The following is a 25,876-nucleotide window of genomic DNA, read 5'->3' on the forward strand; positions in this document are numbered from 1 at the left end:
AATTATTAAATGTATTTTACCTACTTTATACCTACCGTTAAGCGTATATCTATATATATACGTTAACTATTCATCTTCACGTTGAGTAACTTACATGTTATGTCAGACGAATATATTTTTTTAATCATTATATTGATTACAGGATATCACAGTTAGCTTTTTATTTACATTCATTATGTTCTTACCTGCACTGTTGTGTTAATTGATGTTATGTACGCTCTAAACTTCAAACATACTTCACTTATTATACACCTACTTATCAGCATTTACTGTGTACCTCATCTATCTTACGCCATTTCACTAAGATAGATAAGGTATTTATTTATTTATTGAATGATAAAATAATCCATACTGCTTCGGAGCTCCAGATGTAACGACCAGATTAATATTTGTCTACATCATTTGGTGATTATTTGCTGAACGTAGCCTGATTGGCACCTTTATTGTTATATTTAGTAACATATCGGTTTGATTTTTCAATTGAAACTGAGGCCGAGCGTTTTGAGAGATTTTTCAAATTGTGATGTCTTCTGAGATATTATTAAAACAATGTTTATCTAAATTTAAATGCCAAATAAAGCTAATATGAATAATTGGGTAACGTTTGAAACTATATTGGTCAAAGAAGCTTCTCGACATTTCTTTTTAAATCTGTAATATCTTCTAAGACATAAATGTTAATGAAATGCTGTAAAGGGCAATTTCGATCTTCATGAAATGCCCAACTAACTAACAGAATTCTTTTAATTGGATAGGGAACAATATAAAATTGGTCGAAATAGCTTCGCAAATAACCCATCATGTATGCAAAAGATTAAAATAATTACTTTAGGTTATCCTTAAGAGATAGATATACATATACTACCGCAGACTTTTCTGTAGGCCTTTTTAAGATTTACAATTCCGTAGTACATTGTTTTGATGTTTTGATGTTTTGATGTTTTAATGTTTAAAGAGTTACCAGTGTAAGCGCCCTAAAATATTTGTTTACACTGATTACAAAACGTCAATTTTCTATAAATATAATGTGCATGTATAATATATATAAGCCTTCCGGAAGAAATTTTCTAAATGATAGAGAAAATGCTATCATTAGAGAAAGAGATACACACAGTCCCCGCTGCGGACGTCAAAATAAATACACACGGAATGTTCCCATATTTTATCCGTTATTTTCCATAAAAGAGATCAATATGCTCGGCTGAGGGATTTTTCGGGTTGAGATTATTTGTCAATATTTCAGATAAAACGATATGTAACTACCCACAACCTTAACCACGAGTAACGGCACGTCCGATAGAAATTTTTCATCCCCTGTTGACGTAAATTTATTTACTTTACCAATAAAATACATTTTCGTATTGTTTTCAAATTTGGTGTTATAAAAATTTGTATAAAATACACTGAGAATATTGTAAAATGATAGGTATGGAAGTGCAGTTTTATTAATAATGGAGGTAGACCCATCGTTGTAGTAAAATATAAAAGAAAAAAGTTACGACATTCCACCTAGTTTTTTTTTGTTTTACACCGCCTGCCACCACTTTTGCTCGAACAAAAACCCACTGATGCACTGTATTGTTGTCTTATCCATGGTACCCATGAATTAAATCAATTTATGCAGAGCTTAAAAATGTGTATTGTTGATACTTGTAACGATTATCAAAACAAATAAATGTTCTAGTATTTAGTGATTGCGCTCAATAGAAATGATCGTGGTTCACGATAGAAACGACAATGTGATCTGAAAATATCAATAATTTCTGTAAAAGTTCCTTCGTGTTGTACTTTTCAATTTACTAGTGTTAATGGCTATATAAAGATAAACAAGTAGACCGCCAAACCTTGATCATTATGATTACACATCTGCCCCGATGATAGATACTGCAATGCTGTCCGAAACGTTGGCCAAAGAAGGAGGTAGCGCAACATGGCACAATATCCCGAAAAAATCACTTTAATTTATCATAATTGTTTAAAGTATGAAGAAGCTTAATACATTTAATTATAGACACACATAGTTGAGAAAATATAATTTAAAAATTATATTAATGTTTTATATAATGATCTAAGATAGTTTTTTTAAATACCACGCAAAACGGGTCGCATGTCAACAACAAACAAAATCGAAACGATTTAACAGTTATGTTACCGTTCATCCACGACATCGGGTGTATCAACATGAATCTGAAAGTTAACCAGCGATACCTGAGTATATTTGGAGTCAAACATGTGGATATTATTTTGCTGTCAAAAATTAACAAAACAATATATTTTTCAACAACACGGAAATCGCGTGATACGCACTCCATCTCGTTCCAGCAGCACCGTACCGACTAGATAGGATCAGTTGAGACGTGTGATAGAAAAATACACTTTTTGTTTATAATTGGAATAAATATCATCGGACAGCAGAAAATTATTATTTTTTACTCCTCAGGAATCGCCGTTTAAAAGTTTTTAACTCCTAATACATCGTGCTTAGCCTGAACTTGAATATTAGAAAATATTTAATAAATATTAAGCGCGTTAGATCAGTTATACCAGCAATTGGAAAACGAAAACCGCCAATTTTTCTTCGCTCTAGATAGGAAAATTCTGAAATCCATGAACTTAAAAAAAAATAACAATAGGCCTGTCCCCCTCTTTCCTCGGAACATCAGCAGGCTCATCCATTATTAGTAAGTCGGGAAAACGAGACAAAAGGATGTAACATGGGTTTGTTAAATTTCAGGGTGACACAGATCAAGACGTACTCGTGGGACAATGCGCAGGTGATCCTGGTGGGGAACAAGTGCGACATGGAGGAGGAACGCGTCATCAGTTTCGAGAGGGGCAAGCAGCTGGCCGACCAGCTTGGAGTCGAGTTCTTCGAGACCAGCGCCAAGGAGAATGTCAACGTCAAGGTAAAAATCTCTTCATCGTATTTTTGTGAATATCGTGCAATAGACCTGCCGACTGACTGCCCTGAGCCGCTAGAACTTGTATATTCCCAATAGACCTGCCGACTGACTGCCCTGAGCCGCTAGAACTTGTATAATCCCAATAGACCTGCCGACTGACTGCCCTGAGCCGCTAGAACTTGTATATTCCCAATAGACCTGCCGACTGACTGCCCTGAGCCGCTAAAACTTGTATATTCCCAATAGACCTGCCGACTGACTGCCCTGAGCCGCTAGAACTTGTATATTCCCAATCCGGGCTGAAGAGGATGGGTAGGGGGCTGTGAAATTACCTACCCTAGTTATTAGTATTATTTACACGTCACGTGTCTGTAATTGCTAGCTATAATTCTTAGTTATAAGTCATCTTAATTGTAGGCTACTAGTTATCAATCTTAGTTTTAAGTTACTAGTTAAATGTATATATATATATATATATATATATTCGTTGTAGTCACTAGGTATAAATATTAGTTGTAAATCGTCGATAAATTATAAATTTTATCTGTAATTTATTTTTTATACCTAAGTCTAAGTTACATTTTGTTGTTTTTCAAACGCGCCCTTGTCATTAAAATGAATTAAAGCGCCCTCCGGGTGAGTTTTCATATTTTTACTATCGCAGCTGATAAATAAATATCGCAGGAATAAAAAGACACGGCCCGTATAATAGATCGACACTCGCCAATTTTAAACTTCACATTAACAAGATGTTGCAAGTTCCTACAAATGGCACGCAAATAAATAAAATATTGCAGAAGTCTGTAAAAGAGAAATAATATAAGCTAAAACAGTATTTCACCAAATAATTATTAGGGATATAGAGGTAGTGAAACCGGCTCTATACGGGCGCAATTGGAGCAGTTCGCTCCGCTCACTGAATTTTCAAGGCGCCAATGCGCTGATAATACATAACAGTCCTAACGCATCGCCTTTGAGGTTATTTTTCACAAAAATGGCGATACACAAAAATATAAAATAAAAATACTAAGGCGTCAACTGGTTTTGATAAGGGGCGTCAAAATTTTGCTCGCGCCAGGCGCCGTTAGGTTTAGCTCAAAGCCGGCCCTGCGTGACGGAAGAAATAAATGCCGTGAATTAGTATTATGTTCTTAATACGATATTTATTAGTCTCGGGAACGAAGTTTGAGTAAAGTTATTAAAGTTCCACGGAATAATAAAGCAGTAACAAAATGTGACGTTGATTATAAAAGCGATTTTCTAATCATTAATACAAATGATCGACGTAAAGATAATTAAAGCAATTAAGATGACTCTATTTTTAGGAAAAATTTTACTAATCTTATTCAATACTTCGTTGATATTTTCAGGCTGTATTCGAGAGGCTGGTTGACATAATCTGCGACAAGATGTCGGAGAGTCTGGACTCGGATCCCAACCTGATGGCGGGGGGCGCCAAGGGGCAGCGCCTCACGGAGCCCCCGCAGGGCCCCCAAAACGCCAACTGCAACTGCTAATAATATTTAGGACCCAACTACAACTGTTTAACTAACAAGGTGACCTCTCATTCAGGGATGATCCAAAGTACTGAGCGCTCCATCAGACTCAATAAGGTATCTTTCATTGAGTAAAGCAACATTCACTATCAATCACTCTCATTAATGAGAATGGGTACATAATACGAATATTGATGAAATTAATGTACCAAAATCTCTAAACCTCAAGAACACGTAATTTTATTAATGAAATCAACATCTCTGAGTCTCGCTTAGGAAAAAAAACTCTAGTATTTTGTAAATGAAATCGACAACCTTAATTCTCTGATAAAAAAACTCTTCATTGATGAACAAAGGAAATCCAGGTGTCTTCTCATTAATTCATCCAATCCATTCATCTCGCGCCCTCTGGATGATGTTACACTGGTCGATGAACCCAATTCTTACATCTTGAATCTGTAACACAATATTATTGAAACCTCTTCAGTCTTCAGTCTCAATCTCCAGTCGTGGCCAAAGCAGCTTCGATATTTTCTACAATACTCAAAAGTAAATCCGTTTCAGTGCAATATCTCTTTTTTAATCAATAATTTGCATTGGCAAAATATTCAAATTTTCCAGTTTCGGTCACTTTGACATTAAGCTTGAATAATATCTTTGTATTGTGAATAACGGTTCGAATTTACTGAAATTGATTAATGGTTATGTTTGACTATTTTGGAAATTGACCGCAAATTTTCTAAACTGACCACAATATATAAACTTTCTTTTTACGCTATGTTAGATTAAACAAAGCTTCTTTCTTTTAACAAAATGTAAGATCGTCTGAGGCGAAAAAAGAACACACGCTGAAGCGAAAAACTTTTTTGTCATTAATCAATATCTTTTTTCCACATTCGAATGCATAAACTTCGTTAATTATTGTACTCTTTTTGGATGTTCTGTGCATTGGTGTTTCTAAAATATATCTTTATTACACAAAAACCAGTTCATTCTAATATTTGTGGTATTGCAAACATAAAGTTGAATATATTTTGAAAGGTTTGTAGTTCGTTGAAATTTCAAGTAAAAATAGGTTGTCCAATGAAAATATTTTTCTGACGAACTCCACAGAGAAAAATAACGTCCCTCGGGGCCTATGCAATTTTTGGGTTTTCTGCGTGGAGGGTCAATTTAAGAAAAGGAATGATAAAAAAAAAAATGTGAAAAAAAAGTTTCAAGGGGTGGGTAGGAATTTGGGGATCAATATATGTAGAAGTGATGGACGTATGAATTCATCCCTTCCACTGCGGTGCAAGGCGATGGATCCGGCTGGAGAGGTCAGTGGGTCTGCCTCAACCTGTCTCTCCCAATTAAGCCCGCCACGCATTTGGTGGATAAACGCACCCATCACGAAGACCAGGACAAACCGCACCCTATTTACCTGAGCACTCCTGCTAAATAACAATGATTGGTTCCCACACCGCCTTCCAAGTTAGCATATTATATAGAACTATCCAAAGTATTTTTGTTTAAAAGAAGTAAATATATGCTAATGGGTTCTTTAATTACTGACATCTGAAGCGCAGTATTTCTTACGGCAGCTCAAATAATAAAATGTTATGTACGTATTAAGTTGAATACTTAACCAATGTTTTTAAATGCGTGAGTACAAACATCCTAGATTTCATCTTCATGAGAGAACAGCATCATCTTATGAATTATTCATTATTTGCACAATAATATGTATAAAGTAAATATAAATCTTTTAACTAATTCAGTAAAGCTAAGCCTGCTCTACTATTTTCTGACGTTCACCGTTGACTAAAATGAATGAATCACATTTCTTCGGATATTCGTAATGAATTATAAGTTTATGAACAGTATTGACTTGTGTCGCTTCATTAATGTTTAGCATTGTTTGGAATTAATTCGTATGAATATTTTTCAAAATTAAAAATATATCCTTTTGTGTGTAGTTTGAAAAATATTTATAGTTCACAGTTAACATAAATGTATGTTTCAATTTTGTATGCACAGCATTACTTATTAACGGTGCTTTTTCTGCTAAATTACCTGTTTTCTGAAAACCAACAAGCCCAATTCAATGTCTCAAAACCATTCAAGAAGGTTAATAAAATTGATGTAAGATCTCTACAAACGTGCTTGTGATACTGTCCCACTAAGTAAAAACGAGACTCGTGTTATTTGTTGCCTTTGAATGTTAAAAGGTAACTAACACGAGTAGGAAGTGTATTTTGACTTCGTTGGACAACACGGGACTGCACTGTATGCATTGATTAAAATGATTGGATAATGAGCTCTTCTTTCGGCGAGACATTGGGTGTTTTGGTTTGAAGATTCTAAACTATTAAGTCTGTTTATTACCACTGAGAAATAATATAAGTAGATTTATGTTTTGAATGTAAACATAACACGTTATAAAATGATTAGTGTTTACTGAAGACAATTATTACCATACGAGTAAATTGATTAGATTTAAGTTCAAATAGAAAACATTGAAAAAAAGATGAGTGTGAATATTATGTAAATAAAATGATTATTACATATTCTTATGTATATTTAGTGTTATCCTTCAAGAAATGTAACTGCTTGCATGTCGACTAAAATAGAACTTCACTTATGGTATTAGACAATATTTGTGAAACCTTGTGTGTGTCTTTCTTATATCAAAGCCTTTTCTAAATAAAGAGAATGGAAAGCAACATTGCTTCTCCTTTTTGGAAGGTTTCGTTTTATGATAATTACGTAACGCATTTACAAAATATCGTACGAGGAACTGTCTCCCATTCAAATTCTTTAACTTTCAACTGTGTTTAAAACTTTTAACCCCATAGTACCTATTATTCTGTAAAAATTGTTATTTGAACCTTCGTTTACCATAAGCGTGAAACTAAGTAACATATTTGTGAATATATTTTAAATTCATCAAGTGCTGTGACAAAATAATTTCAATGTCAAAAGGTGAATCGTTCATCTTTCAATGTTAATATGTACGTATATATGACCTTCCTACTATTTATATTAATATAAACGTTTACATGACCTACCTACTATCAATGTTAATATGTACGTATACATGATCTACCTACTATCTATGTTAATATAAACGTTTACATGACCTACCTACTATCAATGTTAATATGTACGTATACATGATCTACCTACTATTTATGTTAATATGTACGTATACATGACCTACCTACTATCTATGTTAATATAAACGTTTACATGACCTACCTACTACCAATGTTAATATGTACGTATACATGACCTACCTACTATCTATGTTAATATGGACGTTTACATGACCTACCTACTTTCAATGTTAATATGTACGTATACATGACCTACCTACTATCTATGCTTACTTTCGTAATGGTAAATGTTTCTTTTAATACATGTTTACTAGTTGTCATTATTTAAGAAATAATTTAAATGGATGAGTACATCTCGCAGACTCGTGTTCGTAAATTGCCACGCATCAACCGTAAGTAGATTAACAACAGCCAGAAATTTCAGACTTTCGCGATAATTTAAGCTCGAAACATATTTTTTTCCTTATTCTTTGTATTTTAAAATAATTATTACCATTGAAAAGTGGAAAAAACTCATCTGCAAAGTAAATTAAATAAGTTCATCCAATGCTGAACGAAAGAGTCTCGGAGAGTTATCGAACAACATTTTAATTGCAACAAATTTTGTGTAAAAATAGCACAGCTGTAGCTATGATATTAGACTTTAATGTAAGCTTCCAGTTGGAGATATGCGTGTAAAAAATATAGCATACCAGAAATAAAGGTAAAATAATATTTTATTATAAGCTTGTAACCGTTTCATTTAGAAAATACATTATTGAAAGGGGCAACGAAATGTGAGTTCTGTCTATCGATAACTTTACTAATATATACTACTTCCAACTATAAAATCGGGCTTAAAAATGCTTTAATCTTTAATGAAAACAAATTTCCTCAATTCTTAGTGCAATTCTTTTGTAATTTGTCCACGAATGAAAAATGTTTTTATTAGATATGACAATGGTACTTTTTCATCAAATGGTAACTTTTCATAACTACAGTACGCGAATGTTTCAATAAACAGAATATAACCACAGTGAACATACAAATTTTAAAACAAAATCGTTCCATTTAGCGGTTTTGAAACCCTAAATAAGGATCTAACTGATTAACTCTAAATCATCATAAAAAGAACCTTCAATCCGCTTAAATTATTCACTGACTAACAATGGAGGCACATTGATCTTGATCGTTTCTTCACCAGTAAAGTGACCGTGTACTGTAGATTTGTTCTTAAGTAATATGTTATTGAAAAATAGGGGTTTAATTATTTCTCTTATTTGAAACAGAGCTCATGTTCCTTCCCCATCTACGAGTCCAGTTCATTGGAAAGTGTATTACATTGATTGTTCTAGTAAAATGTTGTTAATTTTATGAATGGCATATCGATATGATAAGAAATGTTTATACGTATAATTGATTTGAAATACATACGTATTTATGAAGTTTATTTTGTTACACCTATTTAGAAAATTCCTTGATATAGTATTTTGAGTCCTTAAATTATTTGGATTGTGTCTAATGTTCCGTGTCCTAATGAGACTAATCTATTTATTCATAAAATAAATCTTTTGTTTCATTTTCTTTTTTTATTTTCCATGGATGTATTGAATTATTAGTAAAGAACCACTATGTGAATTCTGTGTAGCATGAATGCACTTGTATAAAATATATCAATTTACCCAAAAATCAATCTGTCTTTCAAACGGTAATTATTGGCTATTTTTACACCCTTATAGTCATTTTCATATTGTATTATTTTATGCTACGTATACATACGGGAACCAAACTGCCGAACTGAACCGCAACTTGTGGGAAAGGAAAGAAGCAACAAGCAATGCTTGCAGTTGCTTCTTTCCTTTCCCATAATTAGTGGCTCAGTTCGCGTTGATGTTCGCAAATGTATACGTACCTTTATGCTTCATTTGATGAGAAAAATAACATTGAAGGGTTGGGTGATCAACAATTCGGAAGTAAATATCCCGAAGCTTGTGACCTGAATATACTAATTCATGAGCATTACGCTAATTTCAATGAGAGCTATACACTTATAATATGCGTGTGCCTGAAACTTGCCACGCCCCCGTATATTCAGAGAGCATAGCTCACGTGTGAGATTGGTTTTAAGATTCTGCCCAATAATTGATGAAATATCGACTTATTTGCTATGATTAACACATGTAAAGAATATTTTCATCTTTACGGGCGTTTCATTAGTAATTTTTAAATTGTATTGTGGATAAAAGTTCTAAGGATTTCATTAGCCGTAGTTGACCTTCAGGATGTCCGGCACCCTAAAACAAATTATAACGTAAAAAATAGATTTTTTTATTTCAGAAGAACCAAAAGTATTTCAAATTTTACCTTTTATTATTTAGTAATTTCATTCACATATATAACGTAAGAACGTAAGTGTTGCATTGTTTTACAAAATCTGTGAAAATGATTCATGAATTTTACGTAAGAAAATATATTATGTCAAATATTATTTATTGTATGTAATAAATCAATCAATATTCAAATAACAAAAACGTTTTTTTTTCCTTTTTTTCTCACCTTTAGGCTATTGTTAGCCGTTCTTGAGCCGCTTCACTAAATTACAGTGACAGTTTCGATAATTTAACTAACGACGCAACTAATGGCGTTTCCAACAATTTATATTATATATTAGTTTTCTTTGTTTCCTGCATGTGACCATACTATTTTTTCTAGGAATAGATCATCGAAAATCAAATATATTGATATGGAGAAATATGTGATTAATAATATGATACTTTTGAGAACGTTTTATTACGCTCAACGTCGCGACGTGTTATCGCTAGTGGCTGTCGACGAAGTTAAGCCCCAGGCAGCTTCAATGCAGTCACAACGTAATATATAAATAAATACAAGGAATACAAGTAAAACAAAAAATATATTTCCGTTAAATTAGAGTTTCTTTCATTAATTTCCTTTCGGGACTTCAATAGTTGGATTGCGGACTTAATATTGTCTTCAAATCATCACTCCCATGATATTATGTAAACCAAAAGAGACAGCATTTACGAACTTCATTAAAATGCTTTACTAGTGGAGACCCGTAAAAATCACGGGATAATGATAGAGGTGCAATTACACGCGAGTAGCAGCGTGCGGGGACCGGATTAGGTAGTTTCAGGCGTTAGAGTGTTGGAAGTCAAAATTATATAATTGTAAGCAAAAAAGTAAAACTAATTTTTCGTTCCGTGTCTCAAATAAATATACATCAATGGGATAGCCTAAATTACCGACAAATCAGTTTCAAATTGTGAAAATGGCAAAAAAAAAATTAAAATATTAAATTATGCATAGGTACTTAATCGCTTGTCTGGATTCTCCAAATGAACACTTCCATTTAGAAAATTAAGCATACATTCAAATAAAAAATTCAAGAGTTACCAACAACCCAAATTAGTATTTTTAATTATTTGTTGGTGGTTAGTTTACAGTTTGGAGATTTCAGTTTTCTGGAAGATCTTTGCGATAATAAATAATTTGCAGTTTGTGTGGAAAGAAATTAGGAAAAAGTATTTGTATTGGAAAACTAATACTAAAAACTTCTACAGTAAAAAACACATTTTTCTATTGCTTAATATTTTCTTCCTTGTTTCGATTCAACAAACACATATAACTTTTTTTATAATATATACTTTCAGTAATAATAATTGTGTTCGAATTGTTCTATAATATCATAGTCTACTCTTTAAAAATTACTCTCAATAAAAATGAGATTTTTTAAGTACTTAGTTACAGTTCAATTCAAAATTCATAGACTTTCAATCATATAAAGTTATGAATCACCTTTTCAACATATTGTATTGGCTTTTCATAATGGTTGTCACCAAGTAACCTGCAAAAACACTTCATACATTTTTTTCATTGTGATTTCAAACCCAAAAAATATTTTAAAATATTGCATTTTGCATTTACTTTGATTTGATTTCCATACGCCATCCAAAGAAAGGATGCTAATTGGTTATTTTCAAAGGCAAAAGTAAATAAATATGTTTTTAAATTTATGCTAATATATTAATTTGTGCATTATTTTATTTAATCATTACAATACAATATAATTATTGACACATCATCGTCACACAATCAAATTTATAAATTATATAAAGTTTACGGATATCATAGAATACACTTACCATAAAATAATGCTCACTTAATAAAAAACCAAGAGAAAGATGGTGAATACCTTGAAAATATATCTGTGACAATAAAAAAACAGCTAATGTAATTTAATATGAAATTACAATTATTTCTTTTCTTGTTTGATTTTTGTTGAAAGTGTTCTTCTGAAAGCGGTCAATAGTAAATATTTATTTTAACTTAATTTCATTAATGTCTTTTCTCTCAAACATGAGACATAACATAAAATTGTGTTTGTCTTTAGTTCTTTTACTATAGATTCATTTAATTGTGATTATTTAAGTAGACTCGTGAGAAACGAAGCAGGTACACACACACATATATATGTGTGTGTGTGTGTGTGTGTGTGTGTGTGTGTATATATATATATATGCTATTATTATTTTTTAAATTACAATCCACTGGAAACAATTCAAGGTTTAAAATTAATTGGTTTTCAAAAAATGAAAATGAATATAACCATTTAGCAATGCGAGAACTATTTGTCTGTCCTGAAATATCGTGTGATTATAATTGGGATTATGTCTAACATTTATTCATTGTGTAAATAACGAAAGTGAAATTTTTCCGAAATCTAAAAAATGATAGTTGAAACTAAATACCTTTATTGGCAAATAAGAATTGAGACCAGCTCTTATGAAATATTTATAATCTATGTATAATTTAATAATAATAAGAGCACCATCAAGCCATAAAAACTAAGAAAAAACCTAAACAAAATAAGCAGGGATTTGACCAACGTAAAAAAAGAAAATCTCTATTTGTACTGAAAACATGTTCAAGAAGGCCAACGGATCAATATGGTCAACTATGATATTGCTTTAATTAGATATTGATATTGCTTTAATTAATCTGATCTTGGTACAACGTAACGTAACCTACGTGCTCATTTATTTTATTATTTTTTTAATTAAATATTTATGTATTAGAGTTTTAACAGTGACGGCACATTTATTTAGAAAAAAAAAATCAAATTTAATATTGTTCGGCGTTCAAGGTCATTTGCAAGCAGTAGACAGCTGTCACAAAAAAAAAACAAAAATACTTACAGAACTTAATAAAAACATTATTATAATTGATTTTCATTAAATAAAAAAATAAACGGAGTTCTACAAATTAAGCACAAAAACAATTAATAGCAATAATCTACAATCAAAGAAATAAATAATGGCAAAACCAAACAAATTCAGTAATTTATATAAGAAATGAGGTGAACTCTAAAATTTAATTAATGTAATTTCAATTCATTAAAAATGTAATTTCCCAAAAACGTAGGAATGATAATCAAAGTTGTTTGCCACTGGCAATGAATAGAGTCGTCAATCAATGCGCTCAATGTATTATATAATGGAAGGCAAATATGGGTTTTCAAAGGCAAAAGGCGAAATGAAAAGAAGGCGAGATTCATGAAAAGTTAACGAATATCTGAGATACCATAGTATAACTACTATCTGGTGGTCGACAAAGGCAAATATAAAGTTGAAATGAATGGTGTAAACAACTAATCAATCCTAAAATGACAACTTTCAATAGGAATTCATTGACAACTATAAATTATTTCCTATAATTTTATATAATATTTTTACAACACAATAAAATTAACATAGAAATACATTCTATAAAGCACTTCTTCTAAATATACATGTTAACTCAAATGGTGAAAGCCTTAGATTTAATTCAAAATGAATCGTACATGAATTAAAAATTGGTAAGTTAATATTTTTTAAATTCATAAATATTCTTTTAAATACTAACAATTGACTAATTAAAAATATTTTTTCTGTTTTAAAATTGTGTATGGTGAAATTAATTCGAAGAAAACATAATACAATTTGGTGGTAGTTTTTACAGAAACAAATTGAATGTCGTCGAAAAATAAGTAAAAATGGATTTGATAAAAGCATTTTCTGCAGAACTCATGTAGAATTCAGCACCACAGATCTGAGAAGTAAGGACACTCCTAGCCAAAGTTTTTTTTGTATCGCCAGAATTATGACATTAATTATCCACTTTTGATTCCATCGTTTTTACTGGATTAATTTTTGAAACAAATAAAAAATACAATCATCATCTTCTATATATTACTGTTTGATAAGAACTTTAAGGCGGTCGGCAAAACTTCTACTAAATATATCAGTAAAATACGTATGGAAGATCTTATTAGACTACGTTAGCTAATGGTGTTTCCTTTCAATAATTATATCATATTTTATTTACGAGGGGCAGTTGCAAGGTTCTGGAATTTTATAATATTATTTTGTTATGCATAACATATTAAATGGTACGTTTTACTCGTATGAATGCTTAAATTTAACAAAATCAAAATTCAAAAAATCATACCAACGTTTAAACAATACAACCAACCAAAAGCATAAAAATAATACTCGTAGTTTATCATTTCTTCACAATAGCATCACAAAGAAAAAGTTTTGTATACAATTCTGCATTATGCTATTACTTGTGTACGATACAAACATTTTTAATAAAAATTAATGAGATAATTTTAAAACATACAATTTTAACATTTCACACCTATGACAAAAAATCGTAGTAGATATATCATTTCTTCACCATAGCATCACAAAGAAAAAGTTTTGTTTACAATTCTGCATTATGCTATTACTTGTGTACGATACAAAATTTTTTCTTAAATATTAATGAGATAATTTTAAAACATACAATTTTAACATTTCACACCTATGACAAAAAATCCCAGAACTTTGTAACTACCCTGTGTACATAAAAATTGTTAGGTATTTCAACATATGCTAAAAAGTTTAAAAGCTATGAGAAGAACACGAGGCTGACATGACGTATGCCGGCATTGAGTGTGTCACGTGACTAGGTTGTAATTAAAAATAATCTCGCGACGACCGCCAAAAAGTTTTGGTCCGACAGTACTCGTAGTTCGTTAATTCTAGTAAACTTTGAACACTAGAATATTATCCAATTAATAACCGTATATGCAATGATTTTCAGAACATACGGAAAGGAACATACCGCCTATCTACGAACCTTAAGGTTAAAATGATCGATAGAATATTTAGCATTCAGCTAATCTACGGAATTTAAAGTTTAGTATTATGAAGTTCTAGCTACGTTTAAAAGAGAGAAAGGGTGCATAAGACTTCAAGTATCACTAGACAATTTAATTTATCTTCTCAAAACGCGATCGAATATAATAGGTACTTTGTGGCTTAACACACTTACTGTATGTCTTGGTCCAGTAAACGCATTATTTTGGAAGTAAAATTGTCTACTTTATTATTTACATTAATACATTAATGATTTTTTACCTAAATTTTGTTTAATCTAAACACGATAAAATTATAAGCATTTAAAATTAATTTAAATGTTGAACAAACGCAAAAGCAAAAAAATAAATTTCGTTTGTAATATTAAAAACTTTCAATAATATAATTTATTATATATTTTTAATATTATTTCAACTAACAACAATTTACACAATTTCTAAGAAACTATTAACTCACTAAATATTAAGCAAATCATTTTATTGGAAATATTTATGATTATTGATGTTAGAAACCGTCGTAAGATGGAAATACAAAATAAAATGCCAGAATTTAACAAAAAAGTACTTAAGCATTTGATTCTACATCTTTTCTATGAAATGATTTGTATATTTTAAAAGAAAATTACACGATAGTTAAAATAACATTTTAAAAAATGTAATTCGTTATAAAATGTATATATCCAGTTTTCTCCTCTACACAACTATGAATCAGTTCGTGGTACAAAACGATGCCAACAAATACATAAATTATCATCCTGCCTGCAGAGGCAGGTGCCACTACTAAAAAACCTCAAATTTGCCAAATTCGAGGCCAAAATGCGGTGAATCATCTCATGAAGTACTACTTTAAATAATTTCAAGGAGGTTCTGTATTTTCTTTTTCCCTTAAGGCTGTTAAAAGGTGACTTCTGAGTTCAGATTCTGAACTACGCCATAGTAAAACAAGTTCATCTTTCGTAAGTCTTTCTAAGGGAGATTTGCCGCCTGAGTTCCTGGGAGCCACGTTGGGATAAGGAGGCGCTGGGGGTAAGATGTCGTCACAAGTTGACCGACAGCTCTGATCGGTGCTGGATCCGCTCCGAGTCCTGCCGCTTGGCGGGTGCAAGTCCTTTCCGAACTCGGACTGCTCGCTGATGGATCTCTCGGAGGTTCTGCGCTTGTTGTCTTTTGGAAAACATTCGGGAGTACGAGGTCTTTGCCTTCTTTCTTCCTTTTCTTCCGACTCCAAGCTCTTATGTCTTTGTCTCATGTGTTTCTCTTGAGCTGAAGGAGATGAGTGATCTTCAATTTGAATCTTTATCTGATGGTGAGTTTTACCGACATTAGCATCGGTCTGTTGACTGAAACATCTCCTCACCGGAGTTTTCACACTTCCTTTCTCTCCCCTTTTGTTCAGTTGTTCCTGTAATTCTTCGAAAGTTTTCTTGTGCTTCTTTTGCAGCTCCGATTGAGGGAAATCCGGTTTTGTATGCAAGTCGTCCACACTGGTTGATGTCTCTTCCGCAGATTCTTTAGTATTTTCATTCTGTTCCGAAACATTCTGAAAAGACCTCGCCTCTAAAGGATATCCCCCGTCACTACTTTGCCCAAAAACGTTACCTAGGCCCGGTCGATTTCGATTATATTTACCGAACGTACTAGGTGACGATTCTAAGAAATGTTTTCCTTTGTATTTAGGAATAGTAGCTAACTTTTTGCCAACCTCTAGGCTGTCACAAGAAACATTTGGGCTGCGAGAGCCAAAATTAGCAAAGTCCATGTAACTAGATCGCCTACTATTAATATCTGGTGGACTATTTGTAAGGCCAGTAGTATCCTTGCTTAATCTCCTACCGATTGCAACACTAGTAGTCTCAAACCTTAACATTGAATGAGAGCTAAATACACTATCTGTACTAAATCTTCTAACATTGAGTCCTCCGGCGGCCGTAGAAACCGCCGTGCTTTGTTTTCTTTTTTTATTCTTCGCTCTGGGGCTCTTAAAAATGTCTTTACTGAAGAGTTTTGACTTTAGTGGAGATTTGGCTTTACCATCACTACTTGTTAGTGAGAGAAAGTTAAGTTTCTTCGGTGGGGACATGAGGGAGTTGGGTTGAGTTGGGGAGGTAGTCTCCGAGTCTATCTCAGTGACAGCCTCCAGTGGCTGGTCACGCTCTTCTTGCTGTACCCTGAAATCGTTAAAATACTTTTACAATTGGGAACAAGCAATCATATTCCGCATGCTCCATTTTCTCTTTTTTGACTGTTTATATAAAGATATTTGTTTACTTTAGGGGTCATTTAATCATCGGAGAAAGAATTTATGTATTCATTGAAAACAGATACATTTTAATAAGCATTTATGTGACCTACGAAACATATTTGATTTAGGAATTGAAAACAAGCTCAATGAAAATGATAAAAAGTTAAAAATATGACTTAGTAAGTGATAACTAATGTAACAAAAATATGATAATTATCGAAAATAATCATGAAATGAGGAAAGGAAGGCCAAAGTAATGACGGATGTGATAGATTATCTTGGCAAAATAACATTAATTGTGGGAGAGGTTTATAATGTATAAATTCTATGACACACCACGCTATAAGAGCGCTATATCTGCGGGTTGGCCTATTTCAGCATGTCGCTCACAATACATTCCCATTGGTAGTGAATAGTGAGCGATATATACGGCCACTACTAATCAGTATGAAAAAAAGTATTATTAATAAATATTTGAAATACCTTCTTATTTCTTGGATCATTTCGAAGAATTGTGCTTTACTTTTTCTCCGTCTGCGTTGTTCATGTTCCTTCTGAAACAAGGGTACTACATGGCAGATATCATTGATACTTTTATTGAGAGGCAAAAGGGGTTCTCAACTGCGGAATATACGTGAGTAAACAGTTGAATCATTAGTCAAATTCATTCATTGAACTAATTCCATTAATACCTAACTAATATTGATTGAACTAATACAGCGTAGCACGATAAGTGGAATAGTGCCATTGAATAAAATTTCTAAAGCAGTAGATAAATTTAATGAATAGGAAATTTGATGCCCAATAAAGTAATAAAAGATCGATTAATAGAAAACATACCCTTTTGACGCTTTTCTGGAACAGTGACGTGATCTGTCCCTGCCGCAAGGTATGCACCAGCTCTCGAGCCGCGTGATGGGGAGATACCAGCTCTACGCAATTTATGAAGCGGTACAATTTCTGAAAAAAATAAATAATATATATCTTTATGCACAGTTAAATATTTTTCATTGGCTTGAGAGTTAGGTAATTTTTCACTATTTTGTTATAATATATTTACTACACTCACACTCTTAAAATGCATAGTAACCAAAAAATTAGTTCGTTTCAAAAAACAGTTTTTGTAAGAAAAAAATACTAACATGACTGGAAATAGAAAATAATGCATGTATATGTATAGCAATAATGCATTTTCATTCAATATTTTACAGACAATTTTCCATCTTGGTTTGCGGCCATCTTACACTTTGATATAACCTTTAATACCTCAAACTTCTGACATTTCCCCTACATTCTCATTGCACTATGCTACACTAGCGACACTAGAGTTGTGCGACATGATTTTATATATGTGAAATAGTTTATTAATTTTGCGTTAATGAGTTATAGAAATCTGAAAAAAATATTAGTTACCTTACATATGACCTGACCTGTTTCTTTTTGCTCATACATAAAAAATATTAAAGCAGCTTTATATTAGGTTAACAGTTGTTTCAAGCGTACCATCGTCATCGAGTGTAAATTCAATTATTTACCGTCATTGTTGGGAAGGAATGCAACATGCTACACTAGCGCCTCTCGCGGCCAGAGTTGCCAGCCAATGCAAGTAATGCTAATATTTTAGTAGAGTTGGTCGTATTCTTAATATTCTATGGTATTTACAATAACCTATGTATATTGTATAATCGATGTGAAATTTGACGGTAGGTACTTCCACATTGAACGAAAAGTTCAAAATATTTAAACCTTAAAATTGTACCTACACTTTTTATTATCTTTCTATTGTCTCCATGGTTAAAAGTGTATACAAATTTGTAATTTGTGATTTGATTTAGTTATGTATGTAAATATTCTTTAAGTATCTGAATACGTATTTCTCGACACAGGTGTACCCAAGTGAGACAGATGTCGAAAAACACATGCAAAAAACTTTATATTAATAAATTAAATATTTTTTTGCTATTTAAAAGCCAATATTTTTTTGAAGATATTTCCCAATTTTTTCCGCTTACATATATTATAAATTCGTATTCTAATTCCGAGACGAGGTAAATTTAATTCGGTTGATACCTGACTAAAAAACATGATATTCCTGCTTCGCCAGATGGTTCCCTTTGGTTTGTGTCTCAGGAGAGGGAGGGTGTACCGGTAGAACATGTGCTCCACGAACAGGATAAGGCAGCCGACTGCCATACCGACCCCCAACAGAATGAACACCCCAGCGACGGCTGCTACACCTATTGACAAAATAACAAACATTTTATTAAAGTTTCACAAAACCACTGGACCACCTGAACTGGTCCTTTTTTCGTTACAGATGAAAATGGTTGTTTTATTTTAGCGATTCAGCCATCATATCTCAAATTGTTACTATCTATCGTTATGTTTTCAAAAATAAGAAGAAAATCGGTTGGAAAAGAGATAGTCATGCCTATAACATGTTAAATAACAATAATTTTCAACAAATTTAGGGAATTTTATAAAATTGCCGTTTTGGTTCAACAAATTAAAATAAAAATTATCTTCAAAAACAACGTATATATTTAAAGGACCTTAAAAACATAAGGTGTTTAGGAAAAAATATTACAAATCGGTAGAGATTATGCATTTTAAGGAGATAAATGAGTAAACTTTTCCGTTACGAAGGCAGGTATACATTTTTTTCTAGATCTATGAAATATTGCAAACATCTAAATAAAGATTCTAAAATAAAAGTAACGCAAAAGTTGGAGTCGTTGCGAGCCGATTCGTAGAAAAAAAATGTACCAATTTATTTTTTGTGAAATTCAGTGTATCAAAGAACATTTCATAAAAATATCAGATCATCATAATATAGCCATTATATTATCTAAAACAGCATTATGTTTAAAAACATATATTTAATGCCATCTTGAAGTCATTAAAGTTACAATGAAAAATGTTTACTTCAAAAGAAAGGTGGTTTAGGGTTGTAGTCATTCTCCCCAAATGAAAGGACATCGGTAGAAAAAAACTCACGATGCCAGCTCTGGAGAAGTTATCGGAGAAAAGAGCGTAATACGTTCCAGAGCATCAGGATTGTAAGTGTGCTAATCGAGCAGCTTATGTGCTACTGAAAACATTGCAATACGGGTGCAGAGCACGCGCTTGTCGTCGAAAAGTAAATAAGTACCTCAAACCACTTTACTTTGAAATACCGGTAATCTTTTTTTTCGTATGGTGGGGGGTCAGAGGAAACAACAAGGTCAGTAAGCCTGTCTAGGACCTCAATCGACGCGTTGTGGATCTCATGTGGGCACAGCGGCTGTGGGAGGACTTTATTCGATTGATGGGGGACAAGAGTTTACGAGGCAGTGATAATCCGGCTGTCCTTCAGTGGGATCGTGCACGAGATGGGCATTCATCACGTTGGCCGATTGACACTCAAGTTCGTTTAATCTTCTGGAGTGAGAGGTAGCGAGTACAGCCTCAGAGGGGACTATAAATAGCATGCAGGGTGAGAGACGACATCATCATTCAAAGACACTTTTTTGCAGCGCCTTCTTGTAATCCCTTTGCATTGCAATCTCTCGTCTGATATTTGGCAGGGTTCTATTTGCAAGTACGTGAAACAAAGGAAGAGGTTTCCCACTGATCAAAACGCAAACCATCAGTCCCGCTGATGGTTTGCGTTTTGGCATTAAGTTGAACATCGACCTTCGAAGTATGGGCGCTTCTAGCCCATTCTAGAGCACCGTATTTATCTGTTGAGAAAACCAACAAGATAAAAAGTTGGGTGCCTCCCCCGGCATCATGAGCGGGCCTGGGGAATGTTTCCATCCTTCCTCCGGTGACCTGATGCTCGCTTCATTCCCTAGGGTCTTTGGGAGTATCTCCCCCCATTAACATTTCTTCGGGAAACCGACTAAGGGACGCGGGTGCTTGGGCTCGTTGTGTGCAGGCCGGTCGCCACACTCATTCCCGCCGGGACTGCCTCATGATAGTGAGCATGAGTATATTTTTATGTTTTAATAATACTTATACCTATAAATATTATTTTCTTTCTTTATTATTTCACTTAAGATGCTAAACTATCATGCAAACACATCTCTGATGTGTCCTTATTTTGAGTTACTATGAATTTCAATATGCATATATTATTTCCCACTAATAATCATGCATGCAGGGACATTGGAGGTCCTAGAATCGTTTTAAAAATAAATGTGGCTTCTTTTTACAAACAAATTAGAGTCTTGACATGTGTGGCTAAGGAGGTAAATAATCAGTTTCCTCACACGGCCGTTAGGAAAGGGTGGGTCCCCTCCAATATCGAGAAAACCATGGCAAAACATGCCATTATTAGGGTAATGGCATTGCAGCTCCAGCTGTTCCCGCTAGATTATTGATTAAGTTGATCCTTTTTCTGGTTTTTTGACTCACTGTTTTCATGTTTGCCGGTAGTTCAAGCTTCTGCCTGAAGTAACTCCAAGTTAGAGGGGGTGGGGGTCATGGCAAATATTTTTTCCATCAAACTGAACAAAAAGTTTCTTATTCGCCTGTGAATTGCTAATATATAAAGCTGTAGCAACTGTTTTCGACCCATTTGGCTATAGTCGCCAACTGAGGAAATTTTCGTCCATAGCCTTTAGGTCAGATTAAGGGTTTCTTCTGCTACTTAAAGGGGTTTGGCTTGGGCTTTGGCGGCGATGTCATCTGTGTAGGAAAATTTTCTGCCTTCAGTGTGAGGAATGTCTCGTGTGTTAAAAAGTGATGGGGCCAGCACTGAGCTTTGGGCAAGTTCGTTATTGAGAGGTATTTTTGCTTTTTTTCCACCAAGTAAAACTCTGAAAATGCCACCAGTTAGCTGTGGCTCAATAAGTCACACTGTATTACCATTCTCTATTGTGTCGTAGAATTCAACAAGGAGACCTTTAGGCCACACCGTGTCGTAAGCCACAGAAAGATTAGTGAACACTGCCGCAGTCTTAGGCCTTTTCTGGAAACCAGATTTAATATGTGTTGTCAGCGCTAACAGTTATGACCTGGTCTGAAGCCAGGTTTTTTTTGTGGAACCACGCTCTCTAGAATTGGAGCAAACCTGCGGAGCACAATTCGTTCTAAGAGTTAGCGAGATGGGCCGGTAGCTGGTGAGCGATCCTGTGGTAGCTTATTGAATGTAAGTAGTTATGTATTTTTAGATATTTGGTATTTCTCCGGTTTGAAAATTTACCCAGCACGTTTAAATATATTTTACCAGTAGAAGAGTTGTCCACATTCCTGCATGTTGTTTATGTATTTAATTTTGTTTCAATGAAACAAATAGCTTACATATATAATATGTAGAAAAATCAATATGTAAGAATTTGGATTCAGGAAAAATATGAGCACCTCACATACCATAGCCTCAGTAACAGACTTCCTCAAAACAAATATAGATCAGGGTAAAAAATGCCTTGGAATATTCCTAGACCTGGAAAAAGCGTTTGACACAATTCACCACCAAAACCTGTACAATAAACTTAAATATTTCGGAATCATGGGAACAGAACTCAAACTAATTGAAAGCTTCATGGAAAATCGCACCCAATACACCTCAATAGAAAACACATGTAGTGACAAGGAACAAGTATCCTACTGAGTGCCACAAGGCAGCGTACTTGGCCCAATCCTATTCCTTATTTATATTAACGATCTATTTCACCTCCAAATAGACGGAGAAATTATAAGCTTTGCTGATGACACTGTGTTACTTTTTAAGGCCACTGACTGAAACACACTAATCACAAAAGCTGAAGTTGGCCTAAATATTACAAAAAAAATGGCTTGACTCTAACTTATTAACTTTAAATATGGATAAGACTAAATTCATAACCTTTAGCATAAACTCGAGAGGCCAACCCTCCGAAAACATCTACATTAAAATAAATTCCTGTTACTCAGCGAGCATCCCATGCAATTGTCCTACAATCGCACAAACCGAAAATATAAAATATCTTGGTATATACTTCGACCGTTATTTAAAATGGGACAGACATATTGAGTCGGTTAAAGGAAAGCTAAACAAGTTGATTTACTTTTTAAAAAACGTGAGAAATATACTAAACATATTTGATATAAAGAATATATACCTCGCAATAGCACAATCCATAATGGAATACGGCATTATTGCCTGGGGCTATGCCAGTAAAAAATACATAGACACACTGTATAAAGCTCAAAAAACCTTAATAAAAGAAATACTTAAAGTACCAATACTAACACCCACTTCAACCATATTCAAAAAATTCCCAGTGTTGAAGATTCAAACATCATATTCAAAACAAATAATTTACAAGAACCTAAACACATTTAAAACTGGCTACAATCCTTTTAATATTTAATTTACTATATGTCACTTTTTTTGTAATAACTATAAAAAAATCGATTTTATATTTTAATTTTTATTGTTTCTCTGTGTAACTAACTCCACTGTATTGTTTTAGTATTATATAACTTTACAATTGAAAAAGTCCTCCACAACACAGGTGAACTCCTAGCGTGGAGGACAATATACTATACCTTTGTAATACAAATATATTTAAGAATAAAAAAAATAAATAAATAAAAATAAAAGTAATATAGTGTGTAATTAAAGTAAATCCAAAAAAGTATCTAACGATTAAGTTACTTAGAGATAGGAGTTTAATTTTGTCAAAACTAATTAGTAGATATGTCAGTAGGTGAGAAGAAGAGGAATATATAATAAGGGTAGGAGATGGCTAATATAATCCATGTATTAATTTACGATCGTACACGTTACTTCTGTTCGATTATTGCTATTGTTATTATGTTTATGTCATGTAATATGCTTACATATATATTCAGGAAATAAAGTGCGCTAACTTCAGGGAGTGATTTCACATGATGGTAGAAGTAAAAAAGATAAAATAACTTATTTTGAAACTCCAATGTTTATTTTCTCATACAAAAATATTTGTCCATAGATGAATATTTATTTTACCATACGGAATTTCAAATTTCATTACCTAAAAACTACCTTATAATCTTGGAATTAAGAAAAAGTTCTTCATTCTTTTTACTTCATCTTACATGCAGAATCTCACCCCCAGAAAACCATTATTAAAAACTGTTGACTTTGTTAAGTATACCAATAATTGAAACAAAAAGAGAAATTAATATGGTACTTTATTTCCAAATCCAGGTGTTATTGGAATGGTGTAACTTATATCTCTCTTTGTTTTTAATATGTATTGTAAAATTATGTACTGTATTCGTAGTTTTATTTTCAGTAATAAAATAAATGAACTAATAAAATCCTCTAGCAATCAGATTCTCTCGAAATTATTGCAGCCTGAAATACATTCTTCAACTTATAGGATTGTATTATTATATCTAGTTCAAAACGAAAAAAATGGGATTAGTTGTTTCAGAATGGGTCTGAGTAATTATGGCGCTCGGATATTTTCTACATGTCTGAGGACCATCATTGGATTATCTGCAAAAATTCATAAATTTTTTTGAAACCTTAATAAACTTCCAAATTAATTACGTGCTGTACGTGGACACAAACAGCTTATGACCCCTGTTTATTTAAGCTGCAATTTGTGTTGAAGGTGGTTTACTGATAACAGAATTATGATTTTCTTCATGTTAATTACTGTAAGGATTTTCATTTAGACCGGTAAAACTTCTTATTCTAGGTTCAGACGAAGCAGGTTAAAAATTGGAAGACCAAGTACAAATATTTTAAGAAAAAAATTAACTTACGTGTGTACATAACCAACACTTATAGCGCCGGGAGGTTGGTAAACCCATCGTTCGAGGAGTGGAAACACGACTTGCAATAGCCAACCGAAGCTAAGGTGTGAGCTACCGTGCTTAGGCTGAATGGCCTGACAGGGTCGAATTTCTGAGTATTTATACCTTACTTCAGCACACGTGGCTATGCTGGAGTGGATTTTCTATTTCCCTAGATACTTGTGGGATGAAAATTGGACCATTCGAATACTCTATCTCCCCTCGTGGGCTTTCACGAAACCAAGGAGAATGAAAGCGAAGAGATGAGGTTTTCTTACCTCGTGGGGCTTTCAGCAAACCAAGGAGGTATGTAGAGGAGACACAATGGCCTCCTCCTTCGTGGGGCCTTTGGGAAACCAAGGAGGAATGGACTTTTCCGTTGTGGGGCCTTCAATTAACCAAGGAGGAGCGGAGAGGAGAGATGAGGCCCCTTTCCCTTATGGGGTCTCCAGGGAACCAAGGAGGAGTGTAGAGGAGAAAAGACACTTTATTCTCTCGTGGGGCCTTCAGGAAACCAATGTGGAGTGGAGAGGAGAGATGAGACCTAGGAAAATGCATTGTGGAACCAGAATATATAGCCTCATATCTAATGACAACCCTGGTGAACTTTATCAAAGGTTCCGCGTTCCTGTTAAAGGAATGAAGTAAAATGGGAGACAGCACAGAGGACCGATGGCCTAAGTACTCACGAGAACTATACATAAACCGTATCCGCTCCATAATAAATAAATAACCAACACTTTGAAGACACTTTGAACACTTTAGAATCAAGTTTTTCCTCAATTTATCATTAAAAATGATGAATTTGAACTATTTACTTATTATTTGTATAAATGAATCTTACCCAAAGGCCGGGGCTGTATTCCATAGTCGGTGCCCATTTTGAAGCAAGGAAGTCCTCCATACCATTTCTCTTGAAGAATATCCATATATCCGTTGGAAGAATATTTCGATATGAGGGCCGAAATACTGTCCTGAAAATAATATTCATATTTTTACTACCTTCTTATGCATATTGTTTTACCATTAGTAAACACGTCTCAATTTTTTTTTTTTTTTTTTAATTTTCATAAAGTATTTACATGCATTTCGACTACCACCCTACGCACATGCCCGTATTACGGTAGTCAAAATTTGTTTTGTGTTATTAAATTATAAATAAGAGCATGAAAACAATATAATTTTACATGTTGAAAGAA

The 25,876-nt window shown here is 33.3% G+C and overlaps 2 protein-coding genes across 2 annotated transcripts in view; one reads left to right on the plus strand and one right to left on the minus strand.

Moving 5' to 3' along the window:
* Positions 1 to 10,294, plus strand: part of Rab3 (RAS oncogene family member Rab3) — a 65,089-nt gene extending 54,795 nt beyond the window's left edge. Inside the window, exons 5-6 of the mRNA XM_089634902.1 lie at positions 2,735 to 2,906; positions 4,274 to 10,294. Of these exons, the coding sequence (XP_089491028.1) occupies positions 2,735 to 2,906; positions 4,274 to 4,420 (319 nt within the window). The 3' untranslated portion in view covers positions 4,421 to 10,294. The remainder of the gene's footprint in view (positions 1 to 2,734; positions 2,907 to 4,273) is intronic.
* A 4,906-nt stretch (positions 10,295 to 15,200) lies between these two features.
* Positions 15,201 to 25,876, minus strand: part of LOC149427052 (uncharacterized) — a 421,382-nt gene continuing 410,706 nt past the window's right edge. The window contains exons 11-15 of the mRNA XM_089634915.1: positions 25,522 to 25,651; positions 18,993 to 19,159; positions 17,763 to 17,882; positions 17,406 to 17,476; positions 15,201 to 16,848 (exon numbers count right to left, since the gene is read on the minus strand). Of these exons, the coding sequence (XP_089491041.1) occupies positions 15,537 to 16,848; positions 17,406 to 17,476; positions 17,763 to 17,882; positions 18,993 to 19,159; positions 25,522 to 25,651 (1,800 nt within the window). The 3' untranslated portion in view covers positions 15,201 to 15,536. The remainder of the gene's footprint in view (positions 16,849 to 17,405; positions 17,477 to 17,762; positions 17,883 to 18,992; positions 19,160 to 25,521; positions 25,652 to 25,876) is intronic.

This window comes from Hesperophylax consimilis, chromosome 1, assembly GCF_061612785.1.
Source record: "Hesperophylax consimilis isolate HC1 chromosome 1, BYU_Hcon_1.0, whole genome shotgun sequence".
Lineage (NCBI taxonomy): Eukaryota > Metazoa > Arthropoda > Insecta > Trichoptera > Limnephilidae > Hesperophylax > Hesperophylax consimilis.